Consider the following 16,123-nt stretch of genomic DNA (forward strand, 5'->3'; position numbering starts at 1 on the left):
ATGGCCTCCGACTCCCTCATGCCCAAGAGCGACTCCTTCACCAGCGCCCGCGTCCGCGGTGCGTCTCACATCGACTTCAAGACCTCCACCACCGGCGTCGCCGCCAAGGCCATGCGCAACGAGCTCAGCGCGCTCGTCAACACCGTGCAGGACCCGGAGACCAAGAAGGTGCGTTCGCTCTCCATATTCTCTTCCTCCGCTGTATTGAGATCGGCGCATCGCGTTCAATCAAGGCTTTCGACACCGAGATGCAATCTTTCTTCTACCTCTTCACCCGTTATCTCTCGGAACGTGCTCGTCGCCAGGATCTGTACGCGTCTCCTTCATCACCACGCGTCTGCGTATTCACTTGTCCCTTTCCCCAATGTAGCGACTGGGACCGCATCAAGTCGCCCTCCGATGACAAGATCGTCCCCTACACCAAGCTTCCTCAGGGTTCGCCCCAGAACCTGAACAAGCTCGCGGTGCTGAAGGTGAACGGTGGTCTTGGAACGTCGATGGGTACGTCATTCGCGCATACACACTCTCGCTTGTCCTCAACCCGACTTGCCCAGGCATGACCGGCGCAAAGTCCGCGCTTGAGGTCAAGGACGACATGACCTTCCTTGACCTGACCGTGCGCCAGATTGAGCACCTGAACACCACCCACCGCGTCGACGTCCCTCTCATTCTCATGACGTCATTCAACACGCACCAAGATACGCTTCGCATCATCAAGAAGTACGCGAACCAGCAACTGCGCATCACCACCTTCAACCAGTCTCGCTACCCGCGTATCTTCAAGGAGACTCTCCTCCCTTGCCCACACACCGCAGACGATGACAAGAAGCACTGGTACCCCCCTGGCCATGGTGACTTGTACAACGCGCTCCTGCACTCTGGCGTGCTTGACCAACTTCTCGCGGAGGGCAAGGAGTACCTCTTCGTGTCCAACTCCGATAACTTGGGTGCAGTGTGAGTACAATTGCCATCTTTACGCCATCAAAGCGGTCTAAGTTGTTGGTACGTAGTGTCGACCACCAGATTCTCCAACACATGATCGACACACAGGCGGAGTTCATCATGGAGGTTACGGATAAGACGAAGGCGGATATCAAGGTGCGTAGATCGTTATAGGCGTCATGACATACGTATGCTGAAACGACTACCATGTAGGGTGGTACTCTCATCGACTATGAGGGAACCATTCGTCTGCTCGAGGTCGCTCAGGTGCCCAACGAGCACATTGAAGACTTCAAGTCGGGTACGTCAATATGCATGTTGTCAAGTGTTCGTTCATTGACGGCGCCACAGTACGCAAGTTCAAGATTTTCAACACCAACAACTTGTGGATCAACCTCAAGGGTACGCTTTCACACTGACAAGTTAACGGGCGTGTAGTAACAGTCTGCGAACAGCCCTTAGGCGCGTCATGGAGACTGAGGGCATGGAGCTTGACATCATCGTCAACCCTAAGACGACCGACGACGGCCAGGCCGTTGTTCAGCTCGAGACCGCCGCCGGTGACGCCATCAAGCACTTCAACAACGCGCACGGTGTCAACGTCCCCCGTAGTCGCTTCCTGCCTGTGAAGAGCTGTTCGGACCTGCTCCTCATCAAGTCCGACATCTACTCGCTTGAGCACGGTCAGCTCATTATCAACCCTCAGCGCATGTTCGAGACCACCCCTGTCATCAAGCTCGGCGATCACTTCAAGAAGATTGCTCAGTTCCAGAAGCGCTTCAAGAAAATCCCCAAGATCATCGAGCTCGACCACCTGACTGTCACGGGCGATGTCTACTTCGGTCGCAACGTTACGCTCCGCGGCACCGTCATCGTGGTGGCGAATGAGGGTCAGCGTATCGACATTCCGGACGGCTGTGTGCTTGAGAACCGTCTCCTGTCCGGTAACCTCAACATGACCGTGAGTGCAGTCTCCTTGACGCATGCGTCTATGGCTAAAGTGCCGCAACTCCTAGGAACTTTGATCTGTGAGGACGCGTACAACCAATCCCGTTGGCTTTCCCGTACCTTACTTTACGTTCGCGGCGCCCATTTCTCCGTCACCTCCCCTTGCATCTCACTCATCTTCCACCCATCCACGACCTTCGCGGCCAAATCACATATACTACTGGCCGTGCATCAGGTTGCTCACGCTGTCGCGCTCCACCAGATTCCATTCGCTTTCGTATAATTTTGCATAGATGTCGGGGACGTATACGGACTATGGCCACGGTTAGGCCGAAGCAAAATGTTTTTTGTACGTGTACCTAGTTACAATGGGAAGATATCACGGCTTTTGCTGTTGCTATTGCCTGTGTGAGGGTGTGCATGTTACATTGTAGTAAGGTGGAGGTCGAGATCATTGTCAATCACCGACCGTTCCGTGATATTCATGATTGGGTCTTTAGGGAGGTTCATGCCGCTCAACGTTTCAACTACTTGGGAATGTCCTCTCTGTATTAGTCTGGGCGTGGAGAACTCGGAAGGTTTCTCAGAGTACAATGACAAGGAGTAAATTTTGATAGATATATAATATATTTAAATATCCAATGAAACATGGCCGCCTGGCGTAATGGCAACGCGTCTGACTACGATGAGCTGCTATCGGAGACTGCAGGTTCGAGCCCTACGGTGGTCATTGGGATCCAAAAGCTCATTTTTCACATTTTTTCCACATTCTATATCGTAGTAATTCCCTGAAAGACCGAGCGTGGTTTCAATCACACTATTGTGCGATATAAAACACATCAGATGCCATCCTCTATCTTCAATTATCCGGGAACCTGAGGTTTTTGCATGCCAGCTTATGCAGTTCAGTTTTAAGCAGATCTGTGGCATTGGGAAATAACGGAACCAACCGGACAGAGCCTCCTGGACAGGGCATTGGCGCGAATTTCCCAATCAATAAGATTAATACGGATCCTCGAGTTCCTTGAGTAGCGAACTGATATATCTGTCTTTCATGCTTTCAAGACAGAATACTAATACTGAGAAGGATGTAAAAATGCAGCCAAGAACTATCTATCGTTACGCGCCGCAACGGTACGGCTATTGTCAGAACAAAGTGAAGCTTGAACTTGCTCTAGCGCAATCGTCCCGCTGGGCCCCACGACCTCGTGGGGCAGTTCTCTAAAGCTTCACATCCGGTCTTCGTCCGCCTTCACATCCCGCGCATTCAGGCAGGCCGTCTTGTGTTCCTGACCGAGTCTAGCCTCGATATTTGAAGCGCGGAGCATGCCACCATCACAGCGGCCCCTCGTCCGCACACGTACTCGCGCCTGCCCCGTCGTCTGCGAAGGGCGTCTTCGCCCTCGCCCCACGCCTTCGCCCGATGCCACGCGCCGCATTGTATTGTGTATTGTGATCCGCTACGTCACGTCCAACGTGCTCCCTGCGCGTAAAGGACAGAGCTGGACAGAGTCGGAGGCTCCCAGCCAACGCCCGACGCTCGGATGTCAAGAACGGCGCGGTCGCAGCGGCACGAGGCCCGACGCCTCAATTGCGAAGCGCGGCCGAAGCTTGCGAAGCGTGACACGACGGGAAGACGGCAAAGCCGTGAAGGCGGAAGTCTAGCGTTCTGTGTTGGGCCGTGCATCCGCCGTGGCCGTCGCGAGCTGGGTCCGTGCGCAGGGAGGGTCGGCCGGTGACGGTGGAGCGTGGGCCTGTGAACCGTCCGGGGACATGGAACTTTGTCAACGTGGACGGAGGCGCGCGTGGTTATCGGCGGAAACTTTGCGCCAGGTCCTGCAGGGCCGAAACGTCAGCTTCCGGGACGGAGGAACGGGACTCGTACCGGATAAGGTGCGCTGGACGGGAATCGGCGTCTGCAGTACGCGGTGGAAGAACGTGTTGGCGCTTTCCGCGAAAACGTACACATTCACCGAAATCGAGACTGTCGGCGGACGAGGTTCCCTTCGGGTCGAGGAATCCAGGCTTGGCTGAGATAGTGCGAAAGCTTGCGGACATCGTCGTCATGGTGAGTGGGCGCAGTTGAGCGGCGTGTTCTTCTAGCTTCTTGCCACAAGCAGCTGACACGCGTACGCGATAAGGCCGGCTCGCATAGACTCGAGGCAGACTATCATAGTTAGTCGAACGAAAGCGGAAACAAAAGAAGGAGATCCGAATTACAGTAGCAGATAAATATTACGGGTGGCTAGAAAGCCAGACAGCAAGCATGTCTGATGTACACTATTATACGAGTGTCCGTCTGAAGAAATGATGAGCGTCCCGACCAGAAGCTCAGCTGCAGGGAAGCGACATACCGGAAAGAAGGTCGTATCTTCAACTCTCGCCGCCAATCCCGTCATCTGCGATGCTTCGCCCGGATGACCCTGTCATATGACTCTGCGATGGGGTTTCGATACGCCAGGACAGTGAGATGTGCGCTGAGGTAGGGTGGAGGCAATAGCGGGTGAATCGTCTCCAAAGTGGCGTTCTGATCTTGCGGGGGGAAGTGGGATGTGATCATGATGGGTGTGCGGGTGGGGGATGGGGCGGATCGCAGAGTGAAGTTGGTCAGAGCGGCGATAGAGGAGCTGGACGAGATGGTGGACATCGTCCGATTCCGATCGTGGTTTGATCGGCCAACCTTCTCGCTGGCGGATGGACCGACGGGCATGGTCGCGCTCGATGCAACGGAGGAGGTGGAGGTGCGTCGGAGCTGCCGATGGGCTTGTGAGGAGGCGGGGGAAGATAGATTCGGTGATCCCGACACGGTGCGGATGCTCGTGGGGGAAGCGGCACGGAGACTTGTAGGAGAATTGGAAGCGGTGGTCAACTGACCGGAGGCAGAGTCTGGCAGTACAGTGGCCAGTGGGGCAAGTCCAGGAGGGGCAAGGGCGCCTTGACCATACGAGTTTCCTCGGATGAGAGGGTGTGGTCGTAAAGTCACCGGGGAGGTGATGGAATGCGTGGAGGGTGGACGCGTCATGGATTGTCGCTTGCGGGCGTTGTCGATATCCGGAGAACGACGTGGAGGAGAGTGCGTTTCTGAGCGGGCCTTGCTCACCGGCGGTGTGGCACTTGAAATCTGGATTTCAACTTGGGGGCGCAGGTGATCTTCCTGCGTTGGCCTTGCTGCAGATTCGGACCCCGTATTCTGCTCCTGGGCCGATACGGGACGCACCGTCGGAGTGACAGGAAGCTGGCGTGCCGTATCAACACGAGGCAGCGAAGGTGGGGCGGCCTTCGGAGTCGCGACATCGTGACCGACCGAAGCGTTCAGCTGCTGAGACGATTTAGAAGGCGCAGCGAGGGCTACGAGTCGCTTTTGAGCTTGCTCGATAGGTGTGGGCTCCTGGTCGGACTCATTGTTCGGGGTCGCGGCGCCGCTCTCGCTCGAAACCCATTCGTCATCATCACCCTCTTCCTCGGGACTTGATATAGAAAAGTCGACCTTCTGTTTGGCCGTAGCCCCATTATGTTTGGCGGCGGCATTAGGGGTCGGGGCCCGACGAACGGCCGCGGCGATGTTCTCTCTTGAGTGCACGCGGACGCCGCTGTTGGAGCGCATGAGGTGCGCGCTGGCGACGCGCGCGATGGGCTGAATGCAGTAAAGACGCGAACAGAATGCCATACGGCCATCGTTGGCGTGCTGATCGTCCTGTAGAACATATGGCGACGTACCTCGTGATGCATGTGAGAGGACTTCTTCGCTTTATCGCCCGTGCGCGGGGGTGGTGGGTCCTTCTGAGTGAATTGGAGGTTGAGACCGGCCTTAGAAGAACCACCAGAGGAAGTACGAGAGTGTGTGCGGACCATGCCGGGGCGATGGGCTTTGGCTGGCATTGTAGCAGAGTTATGTCGCAGGTGGATGTGGACAGAGAGGGGCGGAGCAGCAGCAGAGGAGTAGCAGCGCCTGCAGCGCCTCAGCCCTCCGTTGATAGGCCGGAACTCAAATCGTTGCGTGCCGAAAACTCCGCATTGCACGTGCTCCCTTCGCCTGCGCGCCTTTGGTGGGACACATGGCATGCAGACTCTATCATTTAACTGGCTCCTTCTTGAGTCTGCGGATTCGTAGAGCACCAAGCACTCGTCAGCACGAGACGAACTGCCCGTCTTGAATCCGCTTGTCGGAATCTGTCTCGGCCTCAAAGTCAGACGCAGTGGGATGACGTTAAGCGCACGTGACCTCCGCCAGAATTTCTTCGAGCGAGAGGCGCCCAAATTGCATCAGTCCTTCCTTCACTCGCCCTCCCGAGATCTCCAAAAGTAATTGCCCGTCATGGAGCGCGTACAGTTCCAGCAAGAGCAGGTACGAGTCGCGTACTTGAGTAATACAAGCGTCGCTAACTCCCAGCAGATGCTCGCAGAGCTGAAGGACCTCGTCCAGAAAGGTCTCTTCACTCAAGTATGTATACCGCATACACCCTGTACTCGTATTCCAACAACTATGTTGTAATTGACTGTCAGAAACTTACATGCAGAAAGAAGCAAAGCAGATCATGCAGAAACGCACTGCGTTCGAAACTGCACTTGTTCGTCGGATTCCGAAGAAGAGCGACTTCCTCCGTTATGCAACCTACGAGATGAGCTTGGAGACATTACGAAGACAGCGTGCCAAACGTCTCAGTATGCAATTTTTTCTTCCCTGGCATCTTTCGATATTCTGACATGCGGTGCCATTCCTCCCAGACCTCGAAAAGGGTTCGCCTACTATCTCCGACTACGCCCTCGTTCGACGGCAGTTCCAGATCTTTGAGCGCACCTTGAAAAAGTTCAAGGGTGATGTGGGTTTGTGGATCCAATACATCCAAGTCGCGAAAAAGGAGGGCGCGAGGTCTTTAGTGGGGCGTATCACTGCAAGGTGAGTAGCTTCTTCATGTCCCTGCGTTCATATGCCCACCTCCCGGCCTCAAACGCCCGCGGTCTCACGCATCCAGAGCCCTGCAACTCCACCCCGGTGTGCCGTCTCTCTACGTGTTCGCTGCGTCCCACGAGTTGGAGCACCTTTCTCCCTCGGCCGCGCGGGCACTACTGCAACGGGGCCTCCGATTGAACGCCAACAGCGTCGAGATGTGGCGGGAATACGTGCGAATGGAGCTCGGGTTCGTGGAAAGTTTGCGCCGGCGATGGGGAGTCCTAGGGATCGACGTCAAGGGAAAGGGCAAGGAGGTGGGAGCGGACCACGCCACGGGTACGGATGGTGGAGCGAACGACCCTTGGGCCGGGCTGGGAGACGAAGATGCGGAGGCTGTTGGCAACACGTTGCCCATGGACGTCGACCCAGAGGAAGCTGATGAAGACGAAGCCGCACGGAGGGAAATCATGAACGGGGCGATTGTGCGGTCGGTCATCTCGAGCGCGGTCAAGGGTCTGCACCTAGTTCTTTGCTGTATTACATATACTGATACCCTCGTCACAGCGATAACCAAGGTCGAAATGTTCGTCGCACTTCATGAACTAATATCGACATACCCTTCACCTCCTCCCCTCAAAGAATCGCTCCTCGATCACCTGCATGATCTCCTTCACAAGACTCTACCTTCTCACCCTGCCGCGATAAAATTATCCTCAACACGGCGACTTACCCCTGATCTTTCCGGCGAGCCGCTCGTAGAAGCATTGAAGTTTGCGAATAGCAACTTTCGGCGAACGTGAGAAAGGCCGTGGATGATGGCGTTCCAGGCCTCGCCGACGTGTACTCGGATTTCCTACTAGAGTGGTGCGAGAAGGACGTTGATAACAGCCTGGTGAGTCCTTGTCTTTTTTTGGTCCGATAGCCCTGTCTCCCATGACGCCGTTGTTGCAATGCTTGATCCCTTCACGAGTTGAACATTCAGTCGTCTTGGCGCAGTCTTCTGCGCACTTTATCCCCACACTCGTTTCATGTTCCACTTTGTCGTATGGGACCCGCGCCACATTAAGGCCGATTGCGTTCTTCCATATTCTTCCGATGTGTGCACCTACCATGTACAAATGCTAATGCCTCACATGTTCTATCGCAGAAAGCCTACTTGATCACGTCCCTGCATCTTACGATCCACAAGCTCACCAGCCCGGCTCCACCTGTACTAGTGGCGGCACACATACGGTTGCTCGTGACATATCACGCGTCCCTTGGATCTGCTTTACTGCCCCCCAAGGTGAACACGCCTGACGGAATCCTTCGCGCTTCACGTAGGCACACTACCAAGACACCCGCAAGCGCAACCGTATGGCAAGCACGTTTAGACGCCGAACGCCAGTTTGCCGAGCCCGAAGCCGTCAAACGTGCATGGGACGACGCGCGACGACAAGTCCAGGGCGAAGGATGTCAGAAAATTTGGTTGTGGGGTCTCGAGTCGCACAGCCTATCACGTCTTCTGTCCCTTTCTTCCGCGGTCCCAGGAACCAAGGAAGGAAATCTGCTCGTCGACCCAGAAGCGACCGCAGAGGTCGAGCTCCTCGAGGTGCGCAGTCCTTCGCTCCGTGCCTCCCTGCGCATACACTAACGTTTACCGGTACCGGTGCGGTCCTCGCTCGCGTCTCCCTCTGCACAGCAATTGCTGCACGAGAGCCAGCTTATCCGGGAACCGGTCGTGGCGGGCGCGATCCACGAGGAGCTCCTGATACGGTACGCGGCAGCGTCGAACCGCGCGCTGCCGCATCACCCGCACGCCCCGCCACGGCCAAGCTCCACGTCGGCGATGGCGCCTCGATCGACCCGCGTCCCCGCGATGACGCCCGATCGCGCGATCTCGAGCCCTCGCACGCCTTCTCTCCGTGTGGGGACTCGCGCGTCGAACGCGGAGAGGGACGCGGAGCTCGAGGCGCGCCTCGCGCGCGTACAGAAAATCGGCACCGCGTACCGGCCAACAGCGCGGGTGTGGGCGGAGCTCTTCGCGCAGGAGACCTCGCCCGCGCCCGCGTCACACGCGCGCAGCGGAGGTGGTGCTCCAAGTGCAGCAGATACCGCCGGTGACGATCCGAGGGGTTCTGGCGCCGACTATTTTGGCGGCGACCGGCGTGTGCTTGAGGTCATTTATGAGCGCTGGCGGCGCTGCGACGGGGTGGCGGCGATGTCCGCGTGGGCCGCATGGCTACTGCGGAGTGGGGACGGCAAGGAGGCGATTGCGGTCGTCGCTAGGGCGCGCGGAGTGTTGGGCGAACAAGACGGGTTGGAGGTGGAGCGGCGGTGGAAGCGCGTGCTCGATGGGGACACGGCGGACGATGGCGCGGAAGAGGAGGATGTCGAGGAGGTGTAGGGTGGCCGCGACGGGGCCGCATTTACACATGTCGTAAGTGTCTGGATAAACCTACTTCGAAGTACGATAAGTCCTTACCATAATTGACAGCATTCGATAAGTCTCGCCAGATTAACCTCCGACCTGGTGACAGAACGCGCTGCGCAAGCACGACTCGTGAACATGCCTGCGGAATCGGATCACCCGTCGAGCTCTGCAGCGTGTATGACAGCCCTTCGGCTACTATCACTGGAGCCCTTTCCGCCGTGCACATCAGTCCAAGCAGTTGAAGAGAGCGTTCTGTCGCGGGTCGACGCGGACACCAGGCGGCTTTCTCACCTTCGTTCATTCCGGATACATCGGTTCGGTTGCAATCAACACGTCGTGGCCTCGCGCAGCGCGAACAAAAGATAGTGGCATATCACGTAACCACCTTGCAGTTCGCTGCAACCTGTTCCAATCCAGCCTCCGGAGATCGGTAAGTTTATGCTGTGTAGAACGACCGGCGAGCGACAGTTCTGGCGTTATCTGGACTAGAGTCTCCGTGCCCTAAGTTCATGCGTTGACGCAAGTGATGGATGGAAGCCGTGCTCATTTCGCTTGCAAGCGTCTCGCCTCGTGCTTCTTCGTCCTTGAACTGGTGGGCGCAGGGCAAAGTAACGCGTAGGCTCATCCGAAGACGCGAGTTGAACGTGTGGGCGCCCTCAGCTGCCGGTGTCTTTGGTCTCGTCCGTATTGGGCGTCTTACCGGCGCTTCAGTTAACGGAAGTCTCGGGTTGAGAAGAGGATCTCCTCCCGAGCCGCCGTCCGGACAGATAAACCGGCTTTCAGAGTATTTGGGTTGGAGAGGGCACCGCCCGCACGTCATGCTGGAGGGTCCTCTGCGGGAGGACGTCGGGAAAGGCTGGAGGGGGGTGGAAGAATTCGAAGCAGGAACGCAGCATGCACACGCTTCGACACGGGGATACGCCCCGCGCGGGCTGCGTTCCAGAAGGAGCGCTGCCGGCGGCCTGAGGCTCGCGAGGATCTGAATCTGGATCGCTGCCTGCGAACGGTCAGTCGGACGGACGTTGGAGGGACGACGTCTTGTGCGCGCGTGCGACACCGTCAAGCACCTTGTCGCCAAGCAGCTGCATGGGAGCAGGCGGACAGCCTGGGACAGGCGCACCGCACCCGCCCCGAGGACCTGCAGGCGCGAGGGCGACACCGCTGCAGAGATGAGATCGTGCTGTGGATCACGGAGGTGCCTGGCGCGCTCGCGGGGAGCATATGGCGCACCGGACGCGCAGCGGCGTCTCGTATAGATGAGCCCCAGAACGCGCCCAGAGGCGGGCGTGGGCGTTGGGCTGGGGAGGCTGAGCACCGGCGACTTTATGTAACGGATGAGACTTTTGACAGGGCCGTCCGGGCGAGCGGAGACTGTCACGAACGGTCGTGTGGTGTGGTGAGAGAGGGCGGGAGCGTGATCAGGACGAGCACAAGGACGGTCCTGGGCGGTTCTCAGGCGGTCCCGGCGCGCGCGCACGCGCGGCGGAGGGGGCGGGTGGGCGGCACGGGGCTCGTCGGCCGCACTCGATGGGCGGGGAGCGCACCAGGACGGTGCGTACGTGGCGGGCAGCGGTGGGGGCGGGTGGGTCGCGGGGGAGGGATGGCCGGAGGGGGTGATAGGGAGGCACATGGGCTTGGGAGCACGCGGACGGGAATAGAGACGGGTGGGTGGATGGATGGATTGATGGGGGCTGATGGTATTGAAACGGCGTGCACCGCACTGAGAATAAGCCGGGGCATAAGCAGGAATAATATTGGGCGAACTCAGGAATGGTAGAAGAAGGCGCGTGGTTGCGTGGAAGGGGAAGACCATGTGCTGCGCAAGCCGTGCCCATCCCCCATAGACCTAGCCTAATCTCCTCGTGCCGTCTTCTCTCTTCCCTCCTCCCCCTTCTCCCCCGGCCCCCAAGCTCTGTGGTTGTCGGAGCAGCAGCGTCCCGCGGTGAGTGTCCGCCACTCGCCCCCCTCGATCGACTCGCGTCTGACGCCATGTGCTCCCTCGCGCCCGTTATCCTGCCGCGCCCATTTCAATCCCCGCCCCAGCTTTGCCTCCCGCTGCCATCTCCCACAGGTCTGCCCGCCTATCGCTTCCCCAAGCCAGGCTCCCGTCTCCCCTGCAGACGTCCTGGGGCGTCCGAGTTCCCGTGCGTCCCTCAGGAGCTCGTCGGAGAGCACTCCCCCGTCGACTGGTCAGGTTCCGCCCACCCCCCGCCTCTCTGCATGCATATCGAGCCAGCTCTCGCCCGTCTGTAGCCTGCCCCCTCCCCCTGGACCTCTCGCCCGACTCTCTCTCTTGAGAAAGACCTGAGCGCAGAACCGTCTTCCCCGGCCTACGACTCCTAGCTCCTTCTAATGTTGCAGTATCCAGTCCAGCTCCCCCCACTCTCCCTGTCTTCCTCCAAGCGCGCACCCGCCTCCGGCAGAGACAGAGAGCAAGACGACCACCGAAATGGCTCTCTCAGACTCGCAAAGTTCGCCGTTCATGACCGGATCGTCGTCCCCCGCCCCCATCCCAACGTCCCCGTAACATCCATCTCGATTCCTCATGCCTTCTCCCCCTCCTCGTCTGCCACTGCTTCCACGTACCCCTCCCCCCTCCCGTCTCCCATCTCCACCACCCCTGGCAAGCTCATCCATCGCTCACCTCTCACTTCTTCCCCTGGCCAGCTCCCCAGCCCCGTCCCTCGCTCACCGCACCCCCTCCGTGCCAACCTCCCGTCGTACGACAGCCGCTCAAGCGGCCAGTCTTCGTTGTCCTCCACCATCGTCGACGTCCTCTCACAAGGAGACCTGGTCGGAGAAGGGTTGTATCTCCAGGGCGAGGCCATCTACCGAGTCCCGATAAGCTCGTCTGAGCCGCGACCTGACTACGATGAACCGGCGACGGAGTTTGAGGTGGTTCGGAAGTTGGGCACCGGCAGTTACGCTGTTGTGTACCTCGTGCGCGAAGTTCTGTCGCGCCCCCAGCCCTCGGATGATGGACACCCCACTGCCCTCGGACGTATGGACTTCGACGAGGAACCCGGCAATCGGTCTACGGAATATGGCCGCGAATACGCTGTCAAAGTGCTGTCGAAAGCGAACCTCGACGAGGAGGCTCTCGCAGCTCAGCTATTCGAGGTAAGAGCGCATATATGCACCATTTCCTTGAGGCTCGATCGCTGACTGTTGTTCTTTGAAGGCGACTGTCCACCAGTCGCTTCCGGCACACCCAAACATCGTCACGCTTCATCGCACGCTCGAGACCCCTTCCTTTTTGCTTCTTTTGCTCGAGTTCGTGCCAGGTGAAGATCTTTTCTATTTCCTCGAACAAGCCCGCGACCACTACGACACCGACCCCGCCACGACCGACCTGTCGACCTCGCCATCAACTTCGGACTCAAGTTGTGCCTCACGCACGCCGCCCACGCCAAGCCTCCTCTCCTCCCTCAACCCTTCACAGTTGCTCTCGCGCAAGCGCTTGCGCCTCGTCGCATCCATGTTCTCACAGATGTGCGATGCCGTCGCCACCTGCCACGATCATTCTGTGTTCCATCGCGACATCAAGCCCGAGAACTTTATCGTAACGGATGGTTGGACAACGCTCTCCGACGGACGGACGGAGCGCAAGGTCGTCGTCAAGCTCACAGACTTCGGCCTTTCCACCACCGATGTCGAGTCGGCGGATATGGATTGTGGCAGCGCCCCCTACATGAGTTTCGGTACGTTGCATGAACACTACCGTTAAGACATTCTCACCGTGTAAAATTTTAGAATGCCGTAATAACCTACACCCTACTTATTCTCCGCGAGCTGCCGACGTCTGGTCACTTGGTATCGTGCTTATCAATATGTGAGTGAACCGCGCATATAACAGAGAACCTACCTAAATATTGTTGTAGGTTGTACCATTATAACCCTTGGACAGACACTACGCTAGGCGTGTGCTCGTCCTTCCAGAGCTACCGCCTCCAGCCCGTCAGCTTCCTCATGCAGCGCTTTTCGGGAATGACCCTCCCTGTTGCCGAATTTTTGGCCAACAACGTCTTCTGCATCTTGGATGACCCGAAGGACGACTCCAAGCGGATCTCTGCGCACGGCTTCGGGAACTGGATCAAGGATCTCCCTACTCTCCTTGGCGGCCCCTCGCACCAAGGCCACGGCCGCACCATTTCGATGTCATCCATTCAGGGCCACCGTCTTCACTCCATTCCCCACTCTCGCCGTCCTTCCCTGCGCAACTCTATCGTTGCCGGCGAACGGATGTCCAACCGCGCATCTCGCAACCTGTCTCGGGCACCTTCTCTGGGACCTGCCTTTGAGCACCAACTTGAGACCACAAGTGCTCATCTTCCGATGTCCGACACCAAGATTGAGGAGGAGGGCACATATGGGGATCAGTTTAACGACCATGACGACAATAACGACCACGATGCGGAGGTGGAGGGTGAGTCGAACTCGCGCTCGGCCTCCACCCACAAGCGACGGAAGCGGGGTGCACGCAAGGGCAAGGGTTCCGTGTCGAACATGGTGTCCCCTATCTCGCCTTCGTCTGCTCACGACGTGACTCTCGACACTCTTGCGCAAGCCTCACAGGCGCTCGCGCGCGAGATCTCTCGGACGTCGCGTCAGCCCTCAATCTCGCAGATGTCCCCCGCTCCGGATGTTCGTCTTCCACAGTACCCCATCTCTCCCGGTATGGCCATGCCGCCTTTGTCGCTCCTTCCCGTTGCTGCAGCCGCATCAGCCCCATCGGCCAGCCCCACGACTCCCTCGATCTCCAAGAAGTCGTCCAAGTGGAAGCTGTCCTTCGGTAAGAACAGCAGTGCCTCTGCTGCGAAGTCAGTGGTCGAGGATGTTCCACCTTTGCCCACTGAGCCTCTCAAGCACAAGTCCGAGACGGTCAACAATGTCACGAACCTGCTTATGAGCTTGAACGCTCCCTCCTCGCCGCCTGCCCGAACGCCGAATACCGTGACCCTCGATCGCGAGCGCGACTTCCACGACGATGCGAGCTACAGTCGCGGTCGTCGTGCCAAGAACTCTCCGTACACCACCAGTCCCAATGGCAGTGCCACGTGGGGTCCTTCATCAGCTTCGCCCTTCCGCTCCTCGCACCCGCGTGGAAGTCCCGAGCGTCGCTACAACGGCTCGTTTGTGGCTAGCGGTGACAAGCGATCCGAGCGCGGTGTCTCCCCTTCCAGTACCCGTAGCGGGCGGCCCCTCGCTTCAAGCGCCAGTTCAATGGCGTCTACCAACTGGAGAAGCTCTATGTCCAGCACTGGCACGTCGACGTCGGCGTTCACGAGGTACAGCAACAACAGCACTCGCAGTGTATCGACCGCCGCCACTAGTGTCTCTGGTCAGAGCTGGCGCAGCCAAGGCAGCCGGATGACGGTCGACTCCCAAGGCAACCCGATACAGATGCCGGCCAATGTGAAGTGTACGTGGCTTGGCCAGATAACCATTCTTGGCGTTCTCACTCACCGGTTTATTATAGTCGTTACCGGTACTCCGTGGGAGCTGGACCAGCTGCCCCGTCAGATGTACCTGAACCCCGACGACGCGAAGTTTGGTGGTCCGCCTGCCCGCAAGCGGCGGGCCAACAAACCAAAGGACCTCACTTTGGACACGATCAACGAGCGTCCCATGCATCCCAAATCTCCTCTCGGCCAGCGCCAGGATGCGGCGACCAGTACGACCGACCTCGACCGTGGCGACGGCAATAGGGAACGGGAAGCTGTGGAGCCTGATGGGTCTCCGCGTAAGGTGCAGAAGGGCCAGATCAACGCACTCGCGAAGATGCTCTCTGCCCTTCGTCGCTGAGCGGGCCTTGGATGCGGAGGTTGCAGAAGGCCCCAGTCTCGTTCTTCCGTCGTCATCGTCACTGCGTCAACACTTCGGCGTACACGTTGATCTCAACAATCTTTGCGCACGACTGCGCGGCGATCCGCCAATTCGCGCGCTGTATTGGTACTGCATCGACGGGCACGTCGATGTACGGTTCCGTGATTCGAAAGGACACTCGAGACTCGTTCCTTCATTGTCGTTCTGACTGCACACATTCTCTGCCCCGGTTTCCTTTGTTGGCACTGTCTGTCGCAACCCGCATCCATCGCTCCCATGTATAGTTCCCCCTGCTGCCCGTAATCCAAGTACCCTCCTCTTCGCCCGTATCTGTCGCGTTAGCTCATCACACGACACCGGGCCGTTGCCACCACACCCCTCACCTCTCCCGCTTAGACAACTTGCCTGTCGGGCTCCAACCGTAGCGTACTCTCCAAGCCACCAATGTCTCAACTGCCTGTACGATAATCCTGTCGTCGAGAATACATTGGTTGGACGTAGTACCCCACGAACCCGTCCGCTGCGTCGTCTTCGTTGTCATAGCTGCAGCCCCGTCTAGCCCCGCCGTCCGCCATTTTGGCTTCACCGTTCGTATACATCCGCCCCCTCGTTCTGGCCCGTCATCCCCCGCACCTTCCTTTGACTGGATCCGCTCTCACTCTCGCACATCGATATCCGCAACGCACCCACACTCCCTCGTTCCTACCCCCTGCCCTTCCCGGGCCGCGTTCCGACCCACGACCCACGGTCCACGGTACTCGCTCGTTTCTGCCCTGGCTGGTCTGTATATTACGTCGTCGTTCTGTAGTAGGTAGGTAGGATCGCGACCACGGACGCTCCTTTGCAACCCCTTGTTCTGTCTCTCTTATTTACTTGCAACCTTTCCTTACAACCCACTCCACCCTCGTGTGATCAGTCTGCCTTGTTGCTCCATCCAGCCGGGTCGGGTCGGGTCAACACCTCCCTTCCTCGGTCCTCCTATCGAGCTCGCTAAGTTGCTAGATGCGTCTCGTTCCAGGTCCTAGGTTCCGGGTTACCCGCAATGTATACAGCTATCTTGTTACAGTACCACTAATAGAAACAACACATCAGTATTGGCTCTA

The 16,123-nt window shown here is 58.2% G+C and overlaps 4 protein-coding genes and 1 non-coding gene across 5 annotated transcripts; 4 read left to right on the top strand and 1 right to left on the bottom strand.

The window, feature by feature from the left end:
• Nucleotides 1-1,967, top strand: BXZ73DRAFT_97744 (UTP-glucose-1-phosphate uridylyltransferase; the record flags this gene model as incomplete). Its single annotated transcript, XM_048027475.1, has 9 exons — nt 1-168; nt 234-310; nt 371-501; nt 555-954; nt 1,011-1,098; nt 1,156-1,243; nt 1,294-1,344; nt 1,398-1,903; nt 1,959-1,967. 9 exons carry the CDS (start codon nt 1-3, stop codon nt 1,965-1,967), a joined length of 1,518 nt encoding a protein of 505 aa, XP_047881588.1.
• A 573-nt stretch (nt 1,968-2,540) lies between these two features.
• BXZ73DRAFT_t26 lies at nt 2,541-2,620 on the top strand. Its single transcript has one exon. It is a non-coding gene; the product is annotated as a tRNA-Arg (tRNA).
• Nucleotides 2,621-4,285: 1,665 nt separating this feature from the next.
• Nucleotides 4,286-5,769, bottom strand: BXZ73DRAFT_41112 (uncharacterized protein; the record flags this gene model as incomplete). The annotated part of the gene is made up of 2 exons (XM_048018707.1): nt 4,286-5,524; nt 5,608-5,769. The coding sequence occupies 2 exons, from the start codon at nt 5,767-5,769 to the stop codon at nt 4,286-4,288; spliced, it is 1,401 nt and encodes a 466-aa protein (XP_047881589.1).
• Nucleotides 5,770-6,205: 436 nt separating this feature from the next.
• BXZ73DRAFT_87948 (U3 small nucleolar RNA-associated protein 6-domain-containing protein) lies at nt 6,206-9,167 on the top strand (the record flags this gene model as incomplete). The annotated part of the gene is made up of 10 exons (XM_048024778.1): nt 6,206-6,235; nt 6,284-6,331; nt 6,408-6,552; nt 6,616-6,787; nt 6,864-7,294; nt 7,346-7,536; nt 7,563-7,673; nt 7,929-7,945; nt 7,979-8,372; nt 8,463-9,167. 10 exons carry the CDS (start codon nt 6,206-6,208, stop codon nt 9,165-9,167), a joined length of 2,244 nt encoding a protein of 747 aa, XP_047881590.1.
• A 2,379-nt stretch (nt 9,168-11,546) lies between these two features.
• Nucleotides 11,547-14,999, top strand: BXZ73DRAFT_41018 (kinase-like protein; the record flags this gene model as incomplete). Its single annotated transcript, XM_048018684.1, has 5 exons — nt 11,547-12,314; nt 12,376-12,895; nt 12,948-13,026; nt 13,076-14,616; nt 14,674-14,999. The coding sequence occupies 5 exons, from the start codon at nt 11,547-11,549 to the stop codon at nt 14,997-14,999; spliced, it is 3,234 nt and encodes a 1,077-aa protein (XP_047881591.1).
• Between the last annotated feature and the right edge of the window lie 1,124 nt (nt 15,000-16,123).

The sequence above is a fragment of the Epithele typhae genome, assembly GCF_022376455.1.
Source record: "Epithele typhae strain CBS 203.58 chromosome Unknown BXZ73scaffold_5, whole genome shotgun sequence".
Classification (NCBI taxonomy): domain Eukaryota; kingdom Fungi; phylum Basidiomycota; class Agaricomycetes; order Polyporales; family Epitheliaceae; genus Epithele; species Epithele typhae.